Below are 21,389 nucleotides of genomic sequence, written 5' to 3'. Positions count from 1 at the left end.
TATAGCGTCATGTGTTTTGCTCACTATTGTAAATGATGATAAGGTATTTTTCCTCCCTAAAATATTAAGTCCTTAAAATGAGGACTGTATTATAATTATTTTTGAAATTTAAAAAATAAAACCCATAAAAATGTCTAGCCTATGGTAGATGCTAGACTGAATATGGAAAGATGATTGTTGGGTGGGTGGATGGATGGACGGATGATGGATGAGTTGATAGATGGGAGGATGGACATCAATATTTCTTACCTGCAGAGAGAACAGAAAGCTTATATAGAACAAATTTCATAATATGATTTCAATATTCAAACTTTTACTCAATATGCTATTAAAATGGCTTCTGAGCTATAAATTTTAATCCAAGATAGGATAAAACAAGCAAAATTAAGGGCAAAAGTAGAAAAAGTTTCCATTGTTGAACCACCTAGAGTTTTGAAAGGCAAAAATAATTTTAAAAACCCTTGTGTTCTCTTATTTTGAGGTCACTGAGAACGAAATGACATCTGTAAACTTAGCATATCCGGACCAACGTTCTGCAAAAGCAGAAGTTGTCAAAGAATTCTCAATCCAGGGTTTGGCCTACATTGAGAAGGGTATGGCCATTATTTCTGTAGTGCAGAAAATGATTGAATATTATGAAACCTTGTTCATAGTACGTAGCCCTTCTTGAGCAGAATGTCTTGGAGAATTTGCCTGTCAGGTGCCACGTGGTAGCTTAATTACCTGTCAGGTGCCAGGTGGTTGCTTAATAAAACCTTCATCTAAACACTTTAGAAGCTAGAAGCTAGGCACTTGGGTAGAAATAGAAATTTCGAAACACATGATTTCACTGTAATTTGGTGGCTTCACTTTTAAACAAACATACCCAAAATTATAAATCCTGGTTTTTTGTCCCCTAAACAATAGGCTCTTTTTGGATACATTTAATTACCCATATAGCAATGTGCCTACTAAAAATATTCATAAGACCCTCAGAAGGGTTTACATCTGTGACCCTCATTATTCTTGAACCAAACTCAGTAGTCATCCCCTCTAAATGCAATATTGACATGTTATCTTTTACATGAAAATTTCCGTTTTTTCCTGTATCCTTCTTGTGTCATTTTCCATGCTATTTATTTGTCCATTCAGCCACACCAGCTTGATTGCTTTCTTTTTTTTTTTTTTAACATCTTTATTGGAGTATAATTGCTTTACAATGGTGTGTTAGTTGCTGCTTTACAACAAAATGAATCAGTTATATATATATACATATGTTCCCATATCTCTTCCCGCTTGTGTTTCCCTCCCTCCCACCCTCCCTATTCCACCCCTCCAGGTGGTCACAAAGCACCGAGCTGATCTCCCTGTGCTATGCGGCTGCTTCCCATTAGCTATCTACCTTACGGTTGGTAGTGTATATATGTCCATGCCTCTCTCTCGCTTTGTCACAGCTTACCCTTCCTTCCCCCTCCCCATCGATGCTTACCTTATTTGGCATTGTGTTATAGTCATTAGGACTAATTCCTCTAACAGATCAGAAACATTTAAAACAAGAGCTGTACGCTTACAATTTCCCTATATCCTTGGTACACCTTTTGAAGACCCTCCCTCTGGTAGGTACTCAATAATTTTTTAGCTGTCGTTTGTGTTGAAGTACCAGCATCTATGGTAAAGTACTGATACCGACCAGGGTTCTTGGCCTTCCCTTAATCAATAGTAACTCATCAGAGGTCAGACAAAAATTCAGTCAAGGCTTTACTGGGGTCCTTGCTACAGCAGGGAGGAGCAAGAAGTAGTAACAGGTTCCCTTGCTAGCTTGCTCCCCTAGCGGGGAGGAGCTGGTTCTCTAGGGTAAGGGGAGGAGTGTGTCCAGGGGTCAGGTTGTAGGGGTGGCTTAAATGGCTTTCCCAACCCTCAAGTAGTGTTGAGTGCAGGGGGCATGTGCAGTACCCAGGTTTGCCCCCAACATCTTGTTTTTGCTCTTGTTTTGGTCTTCAAAAGTGGCAGTTGGGCTTTTTTTTTTTTTGGTCTATTTGTATCTTTTGTCCAGAATTTGTCCCAAATACACAAGCATGCAGTCATTTTTAGTCCCATATGGTTTCTTTGTATTTTATTGCTCAAGGGAGGGTTTATCCAGGTGCAAGCATTGCAGCAAAGGGTCCCCAGGCCCCAGGTCCCAGCCTGTTTCAGTACTTCCTCCAGATTCCATGAAATATTAGAACAAATGCCAACTATCTTCTAACCACACAACCTGCATGTCAGAATTTACAGAAACTTTCCGTGTTCAGTCTTCCATTTCTCCTCACCGTAAATCCTACATACAACAATAGAACCTTCTTTGGCTACACCAGTATCCTAGTTTCTTTTTTTGAATCATCTTAATATCTTGTGTATACTGAGTTATTTCCTGCACTAGACTTCTTTTCATGTTTTTCTTCTACTAACTTTTGTGAATTTGACAGTCAATGATTTAAAAATCTTACCTTTTGTCTTACCTATATGATCTTGATCAAGTAGTTCCAAACACAATAAGAATCAAAATCAGATCTGTGAAATAGGAGAAGTAAAAATGTAACCTCATTCACAGGGTGGCTATCAAAATAGGTTAATAGGTAAAGTTATTTTGCAAATAGCATAATTCTAGGCAAATGCTAATTAATAGTTAACCTGAGTTGGGAAACACAAGCTGCCTCAAATCTCAGGGCTTCAACACTATAGTCATAAATGTCTTAATCAGATGGCTGGTGGATAGCCTTACTGGTAGTGACTTAAAGAACCCATCTTGCTTTTTTTTTTTTTTTTTTTTTTTTGTGTGGTACGCGGGCCTCTCACTGCTGTGGCCTCTCCCGTTGCGGAGCACAGGCTCTGGACGCGCAGGCTCAGCGGCCACGGCCCACGGGCCCAGCCGCTCCACAGCATGTGGGATCCTCCGGGGCCGGGACACAAACCCGTGTCCCCTGCATCGGCAAGCAGACTCCCAACCACTGCACCACCAGGGAAGCCCCCATCTTGCTTTTTGAGGCTCTGTCCCTATTATTTCACGGGCTAAACCTAGAAGGAATATCCATCCAGTCTGTGTGTGTCTTGAGCTCCGAGGCTAAGTCCCCTGTAGGTAGCATAATACAGATTTTTAAAATCTGGTCAGCCACCCTATGTGTTTTGTTCAGAACATTTAGTTCACTTACATTTAAGTTAATCATTGATAGGTATGTATGTACTGCCACTTTATTTGTTTTCTCTTTGTTTCTGTAGTTCTTTTTTTTTTTTTTTTTTTTTTGCGGTAAGCGGGCCTCTCACTGTTGTGGCCTCTCCTGTTGCAGAGCAACAGGCTCTGGACTCGCAGGCTCAGCGGCCATGGCTCACGGGAGCAGCTGCTCCACGGCACGTGGGATCCTCCTGTACCAGGGAACGAACCTGTGTCCCCTGCATCGGCAGGCGGACTCTCAACCACTGCACCACCAGGGAAGCCCTCTGTAGTTCTTTTGTGTTCTTTTCTTCTCTTTGTTTCTTGATTGCAGTTTTATGGATTTCTTTAGTGTTGTGTTTGTATTTCTTTGTCTATTTTTTCTGTATTCAATGTAGGCTTTTGGTTTGTGGTTACCAAAACAGTTGAGGTTCATATATAACTATTTGTGTGTGTGTGTGTGTTACATATATAGCCATCTGTTTTAAGCTGTTAGTCACTAAAGTTCAAAAGTAGCAGAAAAGCATTTCTAGGGATTTATCCGTTTCTTCTAGGTTGTCTTTTTTTTTTGGTGTACAATTGTTCATCATAATCTTATAAACTTTTGTATTTCTATTCTGTCAGTTGTAGCTTCTCCTTTTTCATTTCTGCATTTACTTATTTGAGTACCTTCTCTTTTTTCTTATTGAGTCTGTATAATGGTTTATCAATTTTCTTTGTCATTTCAAAGACCAGCTCTTAGTTTCATTAATGTTTTCCATTTAGTTTTAGTCTCTATTTTATGAGTTTCTATTATGATCGTTATTATTTCCTTTCTTGTACCATTTTTGGGTTTTGTTCATTCTTCTTTTTCTTGCCTCATTAGGTGTTTAAGAAATTTCTTGTTTTTAAAGCAGGGTTGTGTCACTTTAAACAGTCCTGTTAGTACTATTTTTGATGCATTCCTTAGATTTTGGAACATTATGTTTCACTTTTTCCTTTGCCTTCAGGTATTTTTTATTTCCACTTTGATTTTTTTGTGACCCATTATTTAGCAGCATATTGTTTAACCTCCACATGTTTGTGGAGAAATCAGCCTTACAAGAAATGTTAAAGGGTCTTCTTTAAATGAAACATAAAATGCTACAATTAGAAATTAGGATATGTATTTTAAAAATGCACTGGTAAAGGGAAAAAGTATTGAAGAGGATGAAATGATTTTAAACTCATTCTACAAGGCCAGCATTATCCTAACATGAAAACCATACGAGGCCAACACTAAAAAAGAAAATTACAGGCCAATATCATGGATAAACATAGAGGCAAATATCCTCAACAAAATATTAGCAAACCAAAATCATTAATACATTAAAAGAGTAATACAGGGCTTCCCTGGTGGCGCAGTGGTTGAGAGTCCGCCTGCCAATGCAGGGGACATGGGTTCGTGCCCCGGTCCGGGAAGATCCCACATGCCGCGGAGCGGCTAGGCCCATGAGCCATGGCCGCTGAGCCTGTGCATCTGGAGCCGCAACGGGGTAGCCACAACAGTGAGAGGCCCGCATACCACAAAAAAAAAAAAAAAAAAAAAAGAGTAATACAACATCAACTGGGATTTAATTCAGGATGCAAGGATGGTTCAATATCCACAAATTGGTCACTGTGATACAGTACATTAAAAAATGAAAAATAAAAATCGTATGATTATTTCAATAGATACAAAAAGGCTTCTGACACAATTCAACTTATACTCATGATAAAAACGCTCAACAAAATAGGTATGGTAGGAACCATCTCAACATAATATATGCCATATAAGACAACTACAGCCAACACTGTACTCATTGATGAAAAGTTGAAAGCACTTCCTCTAAGATCAGGAAAAAAAAAGAATACCGACTCTCCCCAGCTTTATTCAACACAGTATGGCAGTCGAAGTCACAACAGTCAGGCAAGAAAAAAAAGTAAAGAAATCCAAATTGAAAAGGAAACATTAAGACTGTCACTATTTCAGATGACATGATACTATATGGAAAAATCCTAAACACACCACCAAAAAATTTAAAGAAATAACAAATGAATTCAGTAAGCTCTCACGATAAAAAATTAATATACAAAATCAGCTGCATTTTTATACATTGAAAACAGTATGGATGTTTCTCAAAAAATTAGAAATAGAAGTACATATAATACAGCAATTCTACTGCTCAGCATTTTTCCAAAGAAAACAAAAACACTAATTTGAAAAGATATATGTACCCCTATGTTCACAGTAGCCAAGACTTGGAAGCAACCTAACTGTCCATTAACAGATAAATTGATAAAGAAAATGTGGAGTGTGTGTGTGTGTGTGTGTGTGTGTGTGTGTGTGTATATATATATATATAAAATGAAATATTAGTCATAAAAAATAAATTTTGGCATTTGAAACAACATGGATGGACCTAGAGGGTATTCTGCTCAGTAAAATAAGTCAGACCAAGAAATACATATACTCTATGTTATAACTCATATGTGAGATCAAAAAAACAAAATAAATGTATATAACAAAACAGACTCATAGATATAGAAAACAAATTAGTGGTTACCAGTGGAGAGAGGGAAGGAGGAAAGGGCAAGAGAGGGGTAGGGGATTAAGAGGTATACACTAGTATGTATAGAATAAATAAATGACTGGGATATATTGTACAGCACAGGGTATTATAATCATTATCTTGTAATAACTTTAAATGGAGTGTAATGTATAAAAACATTATTATGTTGTACACCTGAAACTAATGCAATATTGTAAATCAACTCTACTTAAAAATAATAATAAAATAAATTTAAATTAACTAAAATTCAATTAAAAATAAAAGAACAAGGATGAGAAGGAAGAGAGATGGTAGTGTTATTAGATTTGTCTACTTTAAGCCAAAATAAATCAATAAAGCTGAATAGCTGCTGTCAATAAGTAAGCACTACTCAGGAGCAGTGTTTTTGATTGTTGGGTCATGTGGACCCCATCCTAGGGGAAGCAATAAGCTGACGGCAGCAAAAATAGTTTAAACTCTTGTTACACTTTCAGAGTTATTTTCCAGTACCTCAATAAACTTTTATTTTTCTCCCACAGCGAAATAGCCCAAGGATGTAATCTCCTGATATTATTTCTTACAACTGCATATGAATCTACAACTGTCTCAAGATAAACAATTTAATTTTAAAAAATATTTCCAAAGATTTGGCTCTGCTTATCCATCCAATACTGAAGACATAATATGGAAAGTATGGAAAACACATACTTTCCTCTGTGGAATGGACTTGGTCTAAAGTGTCTTCATAAAAACACTTGTGACCTTAGAAACTTTAATAACTTAGGAGGTAGGACATTATTTGTAACTGACTTTTAAAAGCAAAATGCTTTTAATCTTCATGTTTCTTGTGTGTCAGGTGATAATTAAAAGTGGCCAGTAAAGCAGAAGGCCAACTCTGAAAATGGCTAACAAAGTGAAGGTCTAGGCAGTGTTCAGTCATAATTCACCCCATCCCCAGCCCCATGTACAGAAAACACTCAGTGCACTGTGAATATGGAGAGAAGGGGTCCAGAGACAGACCCATTCTCCTTGCCTGTTCAACTGTTAAGCACCAGCAGAATATCCCATCACCTAAGGAAAAATTTTATTTTCAAGAGACAGATGGAAGCCTTCAGAGAAACACAAACCCAAGCCACAGTGCAAATTCACTTTGCCATTCCACACTCACTAGGATGGTTACAGTAAAAAAAAAATAAAAAAGGGAAAAAAAGTCATATAACAACAATGTTACTGGTGAGAATGTGGAGAAAATAGAACCCTGTCATCAGGAATGTAACTATTGTTCAGCCACAGTTCCTCAAAAGTTGGAAATATTGATATCTGTGACAATATGAATGGACCTAGAGAGTATTATGCTAAGTGAAATAAGTCAGAGAAAGACAAATATAGTATGATTTCACTTCTATATGGAATTTAAAAAACAAATCTAATGAACAAACATAAAATGGAAACCGACAAATAGGTTGTTGCCAAAGGGGATGGAAGTGGAGTGGGATGAAGAAAATAGATGAGGGATATTAAACGGTACAAACTTCCAGTCACAAAATGTCACCTGGAATGAAATGTATGGTGTGGGAAATATAGTCAAAAATAACATAATATCTTTGTATAATGATGAAGGCATTTCAAAAGGAAAAATTCCAAAATTATAGAATAAATAAGTACTAGGGATGTAATGTACAACATGATAAATATAACACTGCTACATGTTATATTTGAAAGTTGTTTAAAGAATAAATCTTAAGAGTTCTCAATACAAGAAAAACATTTTCTATTTCTTTAATTCTGTATCTATATGACACAATGGATGGTCACTAAACTTACTATGGTCATCATTTCATGATGTGTGTAAGTAAAATCTTAAGCCGTACACCTTAAACTTGTGCTACATGTCAATTATATCTCAATAAAACTGTAAGGAAAAAATAGACGAGGATATTAATTTAAATCTCATAAAAAAGTGAACGCAGAATTTTACATTCCCACGAGCAGTGTACGCATATCCTGGTTGCTTCATATTCTCATCAACTCTTTTTCTAAATTTCTTTTTTATTGAGGTAGCATTTGTTTATATCATTATATAAGTTTCTTATGTAGAGCAATATATTTCTACTTCTGTATATAACTTGCTCACCACAAAAACTTTAGTTTCAATCAATCACCATACAGTTGATCCCCTTTACCCATTTCAACTCTTCCCCACCCTTTCCCTCTGGAAACCACTACTGTGCTCTCTGTATCTGCAAGTCTGTTTTTCTTTACTTTCATTTGTTCATTTACTTTGTTTATTTATTTATTTTTTACATCTTTATTGGAGTATAATTGCTTTACAACGGTGTGTTAGTTTCTGCTTTATAACAAAGTGAATCAGCTATACATATACATATATTCCCATATCTCTTCCCTCTTGCTTCAAAGTCCCGAGCTGATCTCCCTGTGCTATGAGGCTGCTTCCCACTAGCTATCTATTCTACGTTTGGTAGTGTATATACATCCATGCCATTCTCTCACTTTGTCACAGCTTATCCTTCCCCCTCACCATATCCTCAAGTCCATTCTCTAGTAGGTCTGTGTGTTTATTCCTGTCTTACCCCTAGGTTCTTCATGCCTTTTTTTTTTCCCTTAAATTCCATATATATGTGTTAGCATATGGTATTTGTCTTTCTCTTTCTGACTTACTTCACTCTGTATGACAGACTCTAGGTCCATCCACCTCATTACAAATAGCTCAATTTCATTTCTTTTTATGGCTGAGTAATATTCCATTGTATATATGTGTCACATCTTCTTTATCCATTTATCCGATGATGGACACTTCGGTTGCTTCCATCTCCTGGCTATTGTAAATAGAGCTGCAATGAACATTTTGGTACATGACTCTTTTTGAATTATGGTTTTCTCAGGGTGTATGCCCAGTAGTGGGATTGCTGGGTCATATGGTAGTTCTATTTGTAGTTTTTTAATGAACCTCCAAACTGTTCTTTAGTGGAGTCTTTAGAATTATATATATATATAATTATGTCATCTTCAAATAGTGACAGGTGTAGTTCCTGTTTTCCAATTGGATTCCATTTACTTCTTTCTCTTGCATAATTGCTATGGCTATGACTTCCAATATTAGGTGGAATGAAAGTGGGGAGTGTGTACATTCTTGTTTTGTTTTTGATTTTAGAGGGACAGCTTTCAGTTTTTCACTACTGGGTATGATGTTAGCTGTGGGTTTGTCATATATGACTATTAATACATTTTATTTATGTTTTTATCATAAATGGAATTTGAAACTTGTAAAATGCTTTTTGGTATCTATTGAGGATATTATATGTTTTTTCCCTTCATTCTGTTAATGTGTTATGTTGATTTATTTGCGGTGTTGAACCACCATTGCATCCCTGGAATAAACCCCATTTGATCATGGTTTAAGTCCTTTGAATGTATTTACTATTATTTTTGAGAATTCTGCATCTATGTTTATCAGAGATTTGGGTCTGCAATTTTCTTTTTTGTGTACATTTTGTCTGGTTTTGGTATCAGGGTAATGGTGGCCTCATAAAATATTCTATATAGTGTTCACTACTCTTCAATTTTCTATAGTGTTTGAGACGGATAGGTATTAAACATTCTCTGAATATTTAGTATAATTCAGCAGTGAAGCTATTTGGTCCTGGCCTTTCTTGTGTTCTGGGATTTTTGATTACTGACTTAACTCCCTACTAGTGACCTCTATTCAGATTTTCTATTTCTTTCTGATTCTGTTTTGGAAGATTGTATGATAATAATAATTTTGTTAAAGAGTTGCAACTTTCTGATTCTATTTATCACTTTACTCGTTAGTTTTATGTGCTTCTGCCTTTTTGTTTCTGCTAGAAGAGCACCCTTAAACATTTTTTGTAAGGCAGAGATAGTACTGATGAACTCCTCAACTTTTGTTTGGGAAAGTCTTTATTTCTCCTTCATATCTGCATAACTTTGCTGGTTATGGTATTTATGGCTAACAGTTTTCATATTTCAATATTTTGGCAGAGTCATTCCACTCCCTCCTGGCCTGTAAAGTTTCTGCTGAGAAATTTGCTGATAGCCCAATGGAGATTCCTTTGTGGGTTACTATTGTTCCCCCCAACCTGCAGCTGCCTTTAAAATTCTTTCTTTGTTATGGACTTTTCATGGTTTCAATATAATGTGTCTTGGAGAAAGAAGTTTTTGCATTGCAGTAATTAGGTGTTGTTTTAACTTCATTTGCCTTGTATATCCAGTTCCTACCCCAGGTTTGAGAAGTTCTCAGCTATTATTTCTTTATATAAACAGTCTGCTCCTTTCTATCTCTTTTCTTCTGGGATACTCACTTTCTTAATATTGTTATTTCTAAAAGATTTTGATAGCTCTTGTAGAATTCCCTCTGGGATTGTTGGTGGCTTTCTGCTGCCAGTGTCACTGGCATTGCCATCCAGAGAAGTAAGGTGATGGGCTCCTCTGCTGCATCGGAGACTCCCTGAGTTACAGGCTCTAACACTAACACCATGGGTGCTCTGGCAGGCCAGGGGGTACCCAGGACCACAAAGTTGAGTATGCTATGTCCAGCTGTTGGAAAAACTAATAAAGTAGTTTTGTTCAGGCTTCAGAGGCAGAAGCAGGCCTCCACCTGACCTGTGACCCTGACTGGACTGTGTGTCTGCTTGCTCACTTAACAATTGCTACTAGCAAGTCAAACGGCTCTTATGATGAGAAAAGGAGTATGTCTTGGAATTTTTTGTGCCCTGGGGACAAGGCCAGGCCCCCAGGGTCTGGAAAATGTCGTGACTCATACGATGAAACCAACAGCATTGTTAAAGGGAATCCAGAGCTGCATTTTGCACGCAAACTGATGGTATCAGTTTGTGGCCTGGAATTACAAACAGAAGCCCCAGAATTGCAATCTGAAGTCTCATCTGTAGAGTGTATGCACTGCCTGGACCCTTCCCAGCTGGGGTCCAGATTGTTGTTACTTGGGACTTCCCAACACTATTTTTACCTGGAAGTAGGTGTCAGCCCAATTCAGTAATGTATGCCCTGTTGTATTTCTCTAATATTCTTATTCCTTTCCTTCTAATGATTCTATATTATAATTAAGTTAAATCACCTTTCATTAAAGAATTGATTAAAGCTGTTTATTTGTGTGAAACGAGTGGTAATTTTGCCAGGGAATCCAACGAACCTTAAAACCGAAAGCAGGCTTCCGGCAAAACACCAGCACTGTCAGCATTGTCAGGTTCACAACCTCTGGTGCTGTGAGTGTTGGTGGATGGCATCTCCATGGCTGCAAGGACAGGGCCCCAGGGAATTCTGGTAGTATCACATTCACACCTTGAAGTAAGGTATTGTGGAAAGACCATGGGCTTTGGAATGAACTACCAGAATTCAAATAGTCACTCAGGATTTAATTGTTATGTCATTTTAGGACCCTATTTAACTTTTCTCTTGTAAAAAAAAAAAAGATAAAGCTACTTATTTAGCAGGATTTCATTGAGAATTAGAAGTAACTTTTAAGTCAGCTGAGCTAGGGATGGGTATATATGAGGCTATTGTAATATTAGGTTGGTAATATGCCTCTCTCAGCAAAGCACATGCAACTGTCATCGTCACAATGATGCCTACCCTGACATCTATATACCACTGTAAGCTGTCCACACACACACATATTACTGGTTCTTTGTCTTATTCTTAATATCCTCTTTTCCATAGTTTTTATCATTTTTTAACTCACTATATAATTGCTAATTTATTATGCTTATTAGAACTAAAAAATGTAAATTTTAAAAGAGCATAAATTTCTGTTTTGTTCACTGACATATCCGAAGTGTCCAGGATAGCACTTGGCAGGCAGGTAATAGATGCTCAGAAATTATTTGTTCAAAGAATACTGCAGCACTACATTATTTGGAAAATGTTTACTGTTAATGTTTATGTTTGGTTTAGTACCCATGCCCCTTAGATTCTCTTACCTTTAAATCCTGACCCTCCTTTCTGTATATACACAATTATTTAAAAACTGGAAAAATAAAATTATTTTCTCTCGGAACACTGGAATATACCTAGGAGTGATCACTTATATCATTACTAGGAGAAAGCATTCACTTACTATGTCACTGACAAACTAATCGTTCTTAAAGTTGTTGCTGAGAATCTGAGAAAACGTATCATTGCTTGTGGAATTAATAAAAGCTTCAGAGCAGAGTGAAGAAAACACTCAATTCATTCTAAGGGCTGATATTACACAGTTCCTACTAGAGCTTCTTTTTGAGAGATGGGAAAGGAAGAAAAGTCACACCCTTACAGGTTGAGTACAGTGGAGACATGGGAACCAAAAGCCAATGCATTCCCACTTGCCTGCTAGTCAGCCTGAGCTGGGGACCAGCAGAGCACACATTGGATAGTTTAAATGACAGCTACTGAGAGCAAGGTAGCTGTCATTTAAACAAGGTCAGAGGTCATGATAAGTATTCCAAACTCAGAAGCCAAGACTTGTGTTTTCATTTTCTCTATGCAAATTAAACTTTCTTAAAGCTTCTCTGCATGCAAAGTTAAAAGGATTCAATCAGTAATCCAGGTAATCAGCAAGACACTATGCCCTTCCAACAAGTTCAGGTAATTGTCTATGCTTTCCATTTCCTTTTTTATAGTACAGTAAAAAGTAACCACTATTTCCATGCTGGGTCTGGGCTAGTAATTAACTACATCACTAGTATATCTAAATTTCACCACCATTTCATGAGGAGTAAGCCAAGTAAACTGTTTCTACAGCATGTTCTTTCCCACTCCAAAAACAAACAAATAAATATTTAAAAATAAAGGTGCATTGATGTTTCTCAGATATGGAGTCCGTTTGGAGAGTAAAAAAGAAACCATTATTTTAGCAAGTGTGAAAATTAGAAGCAAAATAGTTCTTTAACAGCACAGTCCCTTATGACTAAGCATAGGACCAACCTGCCTGATGTTATTTAATTGAAAATTAATATTAAGTAATGTCAAAGAAATAGCAGAGTGGGAAATCTTAAGCCCTGTTTCTCTATGGATATGAAAAAAAAGGAAGCTAGAAAGTGCCAAAAATCAATTTATAACAGTTCTGGGAAATAGTCAATGGTCTACAGCAACAAAATGAATGCCTATTAACAAAAACCAAACTATATATTGAAGATGGTAGGAAATGTTATGGTGTTTTTACTTGCCTTTACTCCACCTTACCCATGCTATGGTGTACTCTGAAGGAAGTAGCAGCCAGCCCCAATACCCAATTCCCAGTCTCAAATTAAAGACAGCCATGTTGACCTTATTTGCAACATTTTACTGTGCCAGAAGATGAAGAGGTAATAGTCTCTGTTTCCCTTTACAGAAGTACGGTTAGGCTGAATCAAAGTTTAATTGGGGAAGAGTGATGGAGCTTAGATGTCAAATTAGAAAAGGCACTGGGAAACAGCAGAGGGTGGGCACTTATTATAAAAACTGCAAAGGAACTACAGCTCTGCAGACACCTGGGCCAAGAGATTATGACAACAGGAATAAATAGAAATAATAAAACCACAAGAAGGGGAACTGAAAACCTATGAAAAGTAGCCAAAGCCAGACAGAGACCAAGAAAAGCCAGAGAAGACCTTAAATCTTCAACCTGGACAGATTCTAACGCAGAGAATATGCCATGATAAATAGTGATGGTTTTCTCTGCTGCAGAGTAGATCGCAAAGATGGGGAGAGGTGGATTTTTCTTCAGCTGTCCAATTTTGAACAAAAGATCACAAGGCATACAAACAAAATACAACCCAATCAAAGGAAGAAAACATAGTTGCAGAAACTATCCTTGTGAAATCATGGGCATCAGACATACTAGAGAGACCTAAAAACTATCTTAAATATGCTCAAACACTAAAGAAAATCCAGACATAGAAAAATGAAATTAGGAAAATAATAGGCAAACAAGATGAGAATATGAACAAAGATAAAAATTATCTAATAGAAAATAAAACAGAAATTCTGGATCTGATAAATACAGTTAACTGAATTGAAAATTTCACTACAGGAAACAGATCAACAGCAAATTCAAAAAGAAAAGAACTAATGAGTGAACTTAAGAAAAAGACATCTGAAATTACTGAGTCTAAGTAGAAAAAGGAAATAAAAAAAATTAGGCAGTCTAAGAGACTTATGATATACAACAATCTGACCAATGTGCATGTACAGAAGTTATAGAAGAAAAAATGGAGCAGACAGATTACCTGAAGAAACAATGCAAATTTGAAAAGAAGACATGGGTCTACAAATTCAAATAGCTCAATAACTCAAAGTAAGATAGATCTAAACAGACTGCAATCAAAGACACATTATAATCAAACTTTTGAAAGGCAAAGAGAGAACCTTAAAACCAGCAAGAGTAAAGCAACTCATCATGGAAAATGGAATCTCAATAAGATTATCAGTGGACTTCTCAGAAGAATGTTGAGATGCCAGTGGCAATGGTGTATTTCCAAAGTGCTGAGAGAAAATAATAATAATAAATAATTCTTTATCAGGGAAAACTTTGCTTCAAAAATGATTTTAAGTTTTTCCCAGACTGAAAACTTAAATTGACAATTGCTAATTGCTGAAAGAGTTAATTGCCAATAGGTCTGTTCTAAAAGAAATGATTGAGGAGCCTGGGAATTTACAAGGATGAAATGTATATAAAAGGATGCTTGAAGCCCTGTCAATATATGAAGATCTCTCATATAGGTAAATATATGGGCAAATATAAAAACCAGTATTATTGCAAGTTTGGTTTGTATTTTTACTTTATATTTTAATAGGATTTTTAAAACAAATACATAAAATATTATAAGTGTATGTTGATTGGTATTAAATTTAAAAATATGTAATTTGTGACATCAATAATATAATGTGCTGAGGAGATAGCACTGAAAAGGAGTAAAGTGTTTTATAGCTGATTGAAGTTTAGGTTATGTCAATGTAAAATAGATTTTTATAACTTCAGAATGTCATATGTGATCCTCATGATAATCACAGGAAATATATCCAAAGAATTTACAATACATAAAAAGAAGTAAGAAAGAAATAAAAATGTCTCACTACGAAAATAAGCTGAATACAAAGGAAGGAATAATGCAAGAAAAACTATAAAATATATGGAAAGTGACTCAATAACAAATTAAATTCTTATCAATAGCTACTTTAAATATAAATTAATTAAATGCCTTAATCAAAAGATATAGATTGGTAAAACAGATTAAAAAGTGAAAATAAAAGAATTCAAATAATGCCTAAAAGAGACTCACTTTAGACCTATGAACACTAGTTATTTAAAAATAAAAGGACAGGGCTTCCCTGGTGGCGCAGTGGTTGAGAGTCCGCCTGCCAATTCAGGGGACACGGGTTGGTGCCCCGGTCCGGGAAGATCCCACATGCCGCGGAGCAGCTGGGCCCGTGAGCCATGGCCACTGAGCCTGTGCATCCGGAACCTGTGCTCTGCAATGGGAGAGGCCACAACAGTGAGAGGCCTGCGTACCACAATAATAATAATAATAAAAATAAAATAAAAGGACAGAAAAAATAACTATAAGAAAATACTAAGAAAAAATAGTATAAAAAAGGGGCAAAATAGACTAAGTTTAAAAAATGTCGTTGGAGAAAAATAAAGATATTGATAAAGATATATTGATAAAAGACTTAATTTATAAGAAAAATATAGCATTTTATAAACATATATACTTCAAGATTAAAGCTCCAAAATATGTGACGCAAATATAGAATTTAAAAGAGAAATATACAACTCTACAATAATAAGACAGAAATATTCCACTTTAAATAATGGATAAAACAACCGGACAGAAGACCAATAAATAAACTGAGGACGTGAACAACACTGAAGACCAACTGGACTTAACACAAAATAATAGTAATATACACATTTTTTTCTAGTGTACATGAAACATTCTCCAAGATAACATTTTAGGCCACAAAATAAGACTTAAATTTTAAAAGTTTAAGATTATACTTTTTTTCTAATTATAATGGAATAAAATTAGGAAACAGCAGAAGTAAAACTGGAAAATTTACAAATGCGTGGAAATTAACAATACACTGTTAACAACCAATGAGTCATAGAAGGAATAACAAGTGGACTTATAACATTATCTGAGACAAATGAAAATAAACACATATCATAATGTATGTAAAGCAGCAAAAGCACTGCTAAAAGGGAAACATACAGCTGTAAAGTTTTTGTGGGGAAAAAAGATATCAAATCAATAAATTAACTACAATCTGAAGACAAAGGAAAAGAAGAAAAAACTAAATCCAAATCTAGTAAAAGAAAACATAATAAGGTTAGAGCAGAGATTTAAAATGGAATAGAAAAGACAGAGAAAATCAATGAAACCCACAATTTGTTTTTTGATGTTTCTTTATTTTTTAGTTTTTTTTTTTTTCTGGGAACTCTTGTGCTAGGTTGACTAAGAAAGATATAAAGAAAGAATTTTCTAATAACTAAAAGCAGAAGTAAAGATGGACATTGCCACTGACTTTACAAAAATATAAAGGATAATAAAGAGATCTAAAAAAATTGTAACCCAACAAATTGAATATCCCACCACTGAAAAATAAAGAAACAGAAAAATCTGGACAAGTCTATATGTACTAAGAAGATTGAGTAAATAATCCACCCTCCTTTCATGTATTTGTTGGCAATGTGTATATCTTCTTTGGAGAAATGTCTATTTAGGTCTTCTGCCCATTTTTGGATTGGGTTGTTTGTTTTTTTGTTATTGAGCTGCATGAGGTGCTTGTAAATTTTGGAGATTAATCCTTTGTCAGTTGCTTCATTTGCAAATATTTTCTCCCATTCTGAGGGTTGTCTTTTCTTCTTGTTTATGGTTTCCTTTGCGGTGAGAAAGATTTTGTTTCATTAGGTCCCGTTTATTTTTGTTTTTATTTCCATTTCTCTAGGAGGGGGTCAAAAAGATCTTGCTGTGATTTATGTCATAGAGTGTCTGCCTATGTTTTCCGCTAGGAGTTTGATAAGTTTCTCACCTTATATTTAGGTCATTAATACATTTTGAGCTTATTTTTGTGTATGGTGTTAGGGAGTGATCTAATTTCATACTTTTACATGTAGCTGTCAAGTTTTCCCAGCACCACTTATTGAAGAGGCTGTTCTTTCTCCACTGTACATTCCTGCCTCCTTTATCAAAGATAAGGTGACCATATGTGCATGGGTTTATCTCTGGGATTTCTATCCTGCTCCATTGATCTATCTTTCTGTTTTTGTGCCAGTACCACACTGTCTTGATTACTGTAGCTTTGCAGTATAGTCTGAAGTCAGGGAGCCTCATTCCTCCAGCTCTGTTTTTCGTTCTCAAGATTGCTTTGGCTATTCGGGGTCTTTTGTGTTTCCATACAAATTGTGAAATGTTTTGTTCTAGTTCTCTGAAAAATGTCAGTGGTAGTTTGATAGGGATTGCATTAAATCTGTAGATTGCTTTGGGTAGTAGAGTCATTTTCACAATGTTGATTCTTCCAATCCAAGAACATGGTATATCTCTCCATCTATCTGTATCATCTTTAATTTCTTTCATCAGTGTCTTATAATTTTCTGCATACAGGTCTTTTGTCTCCTTAGGTAGGTTTATTCCTAGATATTTTATTCTTTTTGTGCAATGGTAAATGGGAGTGTTTTCTTGATTTCACTTTCAAATTTTTCATCATTAGTGTATAGAAATGCCAGAGATTTCTGTGCATTCATTTTGTATCCTGCTACTGTACCAAATTCATTGATTAGCTCTAGTAGTTTTCTGGTAGCATCTTTAGGATCCTCTATGTATAGTATCATATTCTCTGCAAACAGTGACAGCTTTACTTCTTTTCCGATTTAGATTCCTTTTATTTCCTTTTCTTCTCTGATTGCTGTGGCTAAAACTTCCAAATCTATGTTGAATAAGAATGGTGAAAGTGGGTAACCTTGTCTTTTTCCTGATCTTAGTGGAAATGCTTTCAGTTTTTCACCATTGAGGACGATGTTGGCTGTGGGTTTGTCATATATGGCCTTTACTATGTTGAGGAAAGTTCCCTCTGTGCCTACTTTCTGCAGGGTTTTTATCATAAATGGGTGTTGAATTTTGTCAAAAGCTTTCTCTGAATCTATTGAGATGATCATATTGTTTTTCTACTTCAATTTGTTAATATGGTGTATCACGTTGATTGATTTGCGTATATTGAAGAATATTTGCATTCCTGGAATAAACCCCACTTGATCATGGTGTATGATCCGTTTAATGTGCTGTTGGATTCTATTGGCTAGTACTTTTTGAGGATTTTTGCATCTATGTTCATCACTGATATTGGCCTGTAGTTTTCTGTCTTTGTGACATCCTTGTCTGGTTTTGGTATCAGGGTGACGGTGGCCTCATAGAATGAGTTTAGGAGAGTTCCTCCCTCTGGTATATATTGAAAGAGTTTGAGAAGGATAGGTGTTAGCTCTTCTCTAAATGTTTGATAGAATTCACCTGTGCAGCCATGTGGTCCTGGGCTTTTGTTTGTTGGAAGATTTTTAATCACAGTTTCAAATTCAGTGCTTGTGATTGGCCTCTTCATATTTTCTATTTCTTCCTAATTCAGTCTCGGCAGTTGTGCATTTCTAAGAATTTGTCCATTTCTTCCAGGTTGTCCATTTTATAGGCATAGAGTTGCTTGTAGTAATCTCTCATGATCTTTTGTATTTCTGCAGTGTCAGTTGTTACTTCTCCTTTTTCATTTCTATTGATTTGAGTCTTCTCCCTTTTTTTCTTGATGAGTCTGGCTAATGGGTTATCTATTTTGTTTATCTTCTCAAAGAACCAGCTTTTAGTTTTATTGATCTTTGTTATCGTTTCCTTCATTTCTTTTTCATTTATTTCTGATCTGATTTTTATGATTTCTTTCCTTCTGCTAACTTTGGGGTCTTTTTGTTCTTCTTTCTCTAATTGATTTAGGTGCAAGGTTAGGTTGTTTATTCGAGATGTTTCCTGTTTCTGAAGGTAGGATTGTATTGCTATAAACTTCCCTCTTAGAACTGCTCTTGCTGCATCCCACAGATTTTGGGTCGTCGTGTCTCCACTGTCATTTGTTTCTAGGTACTTTTTTATTTCCTCTTTGATTTCTTCAGTGATCACTTCGTTCTTAAGTACTGTGTTGTTTAGTTCCATGTGTTTGTATTTTTTACATATCTTTTCCTGCAGTTGATATCTAGTCTCATAGCGTTGTGGTCAGAAAAGATACTTGATACAATTTCAATTTTCTTAAATTTACCAAGGCTTGATTTGTGACCCAAGATATGGTCTATCCTGGAGAATGTTCCATGAGCACTTGAGAAAAATGTGTATTCTGTTGTTTTTGGATGGAGTGTCCTATAAATATCAATTAAGTCCCTCTTGTTTAATGTATCATTTAAAGCTTGTGTTTCCTTATTTATTTTCATTTTGGATGATCTGTCCATCGGTGAAAGTGGGGTGTTAAAGTCCCCTATTATGAATGTGTTACTGTCGATTTCCCCTTTTATGGCTGTTAGTATTTGCCTTATGTATTGAAATGCTCCTATGTTGGGTGCATAAATATTTACAATTGTTATATCTTCTTCTTGGATCAATCCCTTGATCATTATGCAGTGTCCTTCTTTGCCTCTTCTAATAGTCTTTATTTTAAAGTCTGATATGAGAATGCTACCCAGGTTTCTTTTGGTTTCCATTTGCTTGGAATATCTTTTTTCATCCCCTCACTTTCAGTCTGTATGTGTCTCTACATCTGAAGTGGGTCTCTTGTAGACAGCCTATATATGGGTCTTGTATTTGTTTTTGTTTCTTGAGGTACACGGGCCTCTCACCGTTGTGGCCTCTCCCGTTGCGGAGCACAGGCTCCGGATGCGCAGGCTCAGTGGCCATGGCTCACGGGCCCAGCCACTCTGCGGCACGTGGGATCTTCCCGGACCGGGGCACGAACCCATGTCCCCTGCATCAGCAGGTGACTCTCAACCACTGAGCCATCAAGGAGGCCCGATTGTGGAGCTTTAATCCACTGCTCCTGAGGCTGCTGGGAGGGATTTCCCTTTCTCTTCCTTGTTCGCACAGCTCCCGGGACTCAGCTTTTGATTTGGCCCTACCTCTGCGTGTAGGTCGCTGGAAGGCGTCTATTCTTCGTTCAGACAGGGCGGGGTTAAAGGAGCCGCTGATTCGGTGCCTCTGGCTCACTCAGGCCGGCTGGAGGGAGGGGTACCGAGTGCAGGGCGAGCCTGCAGCGGCAAAGGCTGGTGGGACGTTGCACCAGCCTGAGGCGTGCAGTGCTTTCTCCCAGAGAAGTTGTCCCTGGATCCTGGGACCCTGGCAGTGGCAGGCTGCACAGGCTCCCCGGAACAGGGGTGTGGAGAGTGACCTGTGCTCACACACAGGCTTCTTGGTGGCAGCAGCAGCAGCCTTGGCGTCTCATGCCCATCTCTAGGGTCCGCACTGTTAGCCGTAGCTCACACCTGTCTCTGGAGCTGCTTTAAGCCGCACTCTTAATCCCCTCTCCTCGCACACCAGGAAACAAAGAGGGCAGAAAAAGTCTCTTGCCTCTTCAGCAGGTCCAGACTTTTCCCCGGACTCCCTAGTCCGGCTAGCCGTGGTGCACTAACCCCTTCAGGCTGTGTTCACGCCACCAACCCCAGTCCTCTCCTTGTGCTCCGACCGAAGCCTGAGCCTCCACTCCCAGCCCTGCCTGCCCTGGCGGGTGAACAGACAAGCATCTCGGGCTGGTGAGTGCCGGTCAGCACTGACCCTCTGTGCGAGAATCTGTCCGCTCTGACCTCTGCACCACTGTTGCTGAGCTCTCCTCCGTGGCTCCAAAGCTACCCCGTTCGGCCATCCGCAGTCTCCACCTGCAAATGGGCTTCTAGTGTGTGGAAATCTTTCCTCTTTCATGGCCCCCTCCCACTGCTGCAGGTCCCATCCCTATTTTTTGTCTGTGTTTATTCTTTTTTCTTTTGCCCTACCCAGGTACGTGGTGGTTTTCTTGCCTTTTGGGATGGTTTGAGGTCTTCTGCCAGCATTCAGTATGTGTTCTGTAGGAGTTGTTCCACGTGTAGATGTATTTCTGATGTATCTTTTACAACTTCTAGAGCTGCATCCCTTGGCTTGTGTCTCCTTCCTCCACCTACAGTGACTGTCATTCCTGAGTATTTTATTCTTTTTTTTGCAATGGTAAATTGGATAGTTTCCTTATTCTCTTTCTAATCTTTCATTGTTACTGTACAGGAATGCAAGAGATTTCTGTGCATTAATTTTGTATCCTGCAACTTTACATAATTAATTGATTAGCTAGAGTAGTTCTCTGGAGGCATCTTTAGGATTTTCTATGTATAGTATCATGTCATCTGCAAACAGTGACAGTTTTACTTCTTCTTTTCAAATTTGTATTCCTTTTATTTCTTTTTCTTCTCTGATTGCTGTGGCTATCACTTCCAAAACTATGTTGAGTAAGACTGGTGAGAGTGGATATCCTTGTCTTGTTCATGATCTTAGTGGAAATGCTTTCAGTTTTTCACCATTGACAATGATGTTTGCTGTGGGTTTGTCATATAAGGCCTTTATTATGTTGAGGTAGATTCCCTCTATGCCCATTTTCTGGAGAGTTTTATCACAAATCAGTGTTGA

The 21,389-nt window shown here is 37.1% G+C and overlaps 1 protein-coding gene across 1 annotated transcript in view; it reads right to left on the bottom strand.

Moving 5' to 3' along the window:
• Positions 1-21,389, bottom strand: part of LOC132419221 (H(+)/Cl(-) exchange transporter 4-like) — a 153,602-nt gene that overhangs the window by 37,058 nt on the left and 95,155 nt on the right. Inside the window, 1 exon segment of the mRNA XM_060003212.1 lies at positions 2,466-2,529. Coding sequence (XP_059859195.1) covers positions 2,492-2,529 — 38 coding nt within the window. The 3' untranslated portion in view covers positions 2,466-2,491.

This window comes from Delphinus delphis, chromosome Y, assembly GCF_949987515.2.
Source record: "Delphinus delphis chromosome Y, mDelDel1.2, whole genome shotgun sequence".
Classification (NCBI taxonomy): Eukaryota; Metazoa; Chordata; class Mammalia; order Artiodactyla; family Delphinidae; genus Delphinus; species Delphinus delphis.
Note: the sequence above shows the minus strand (reverse complement) of the source record. Positions and strands in the feature narration are given on the sequence as shown.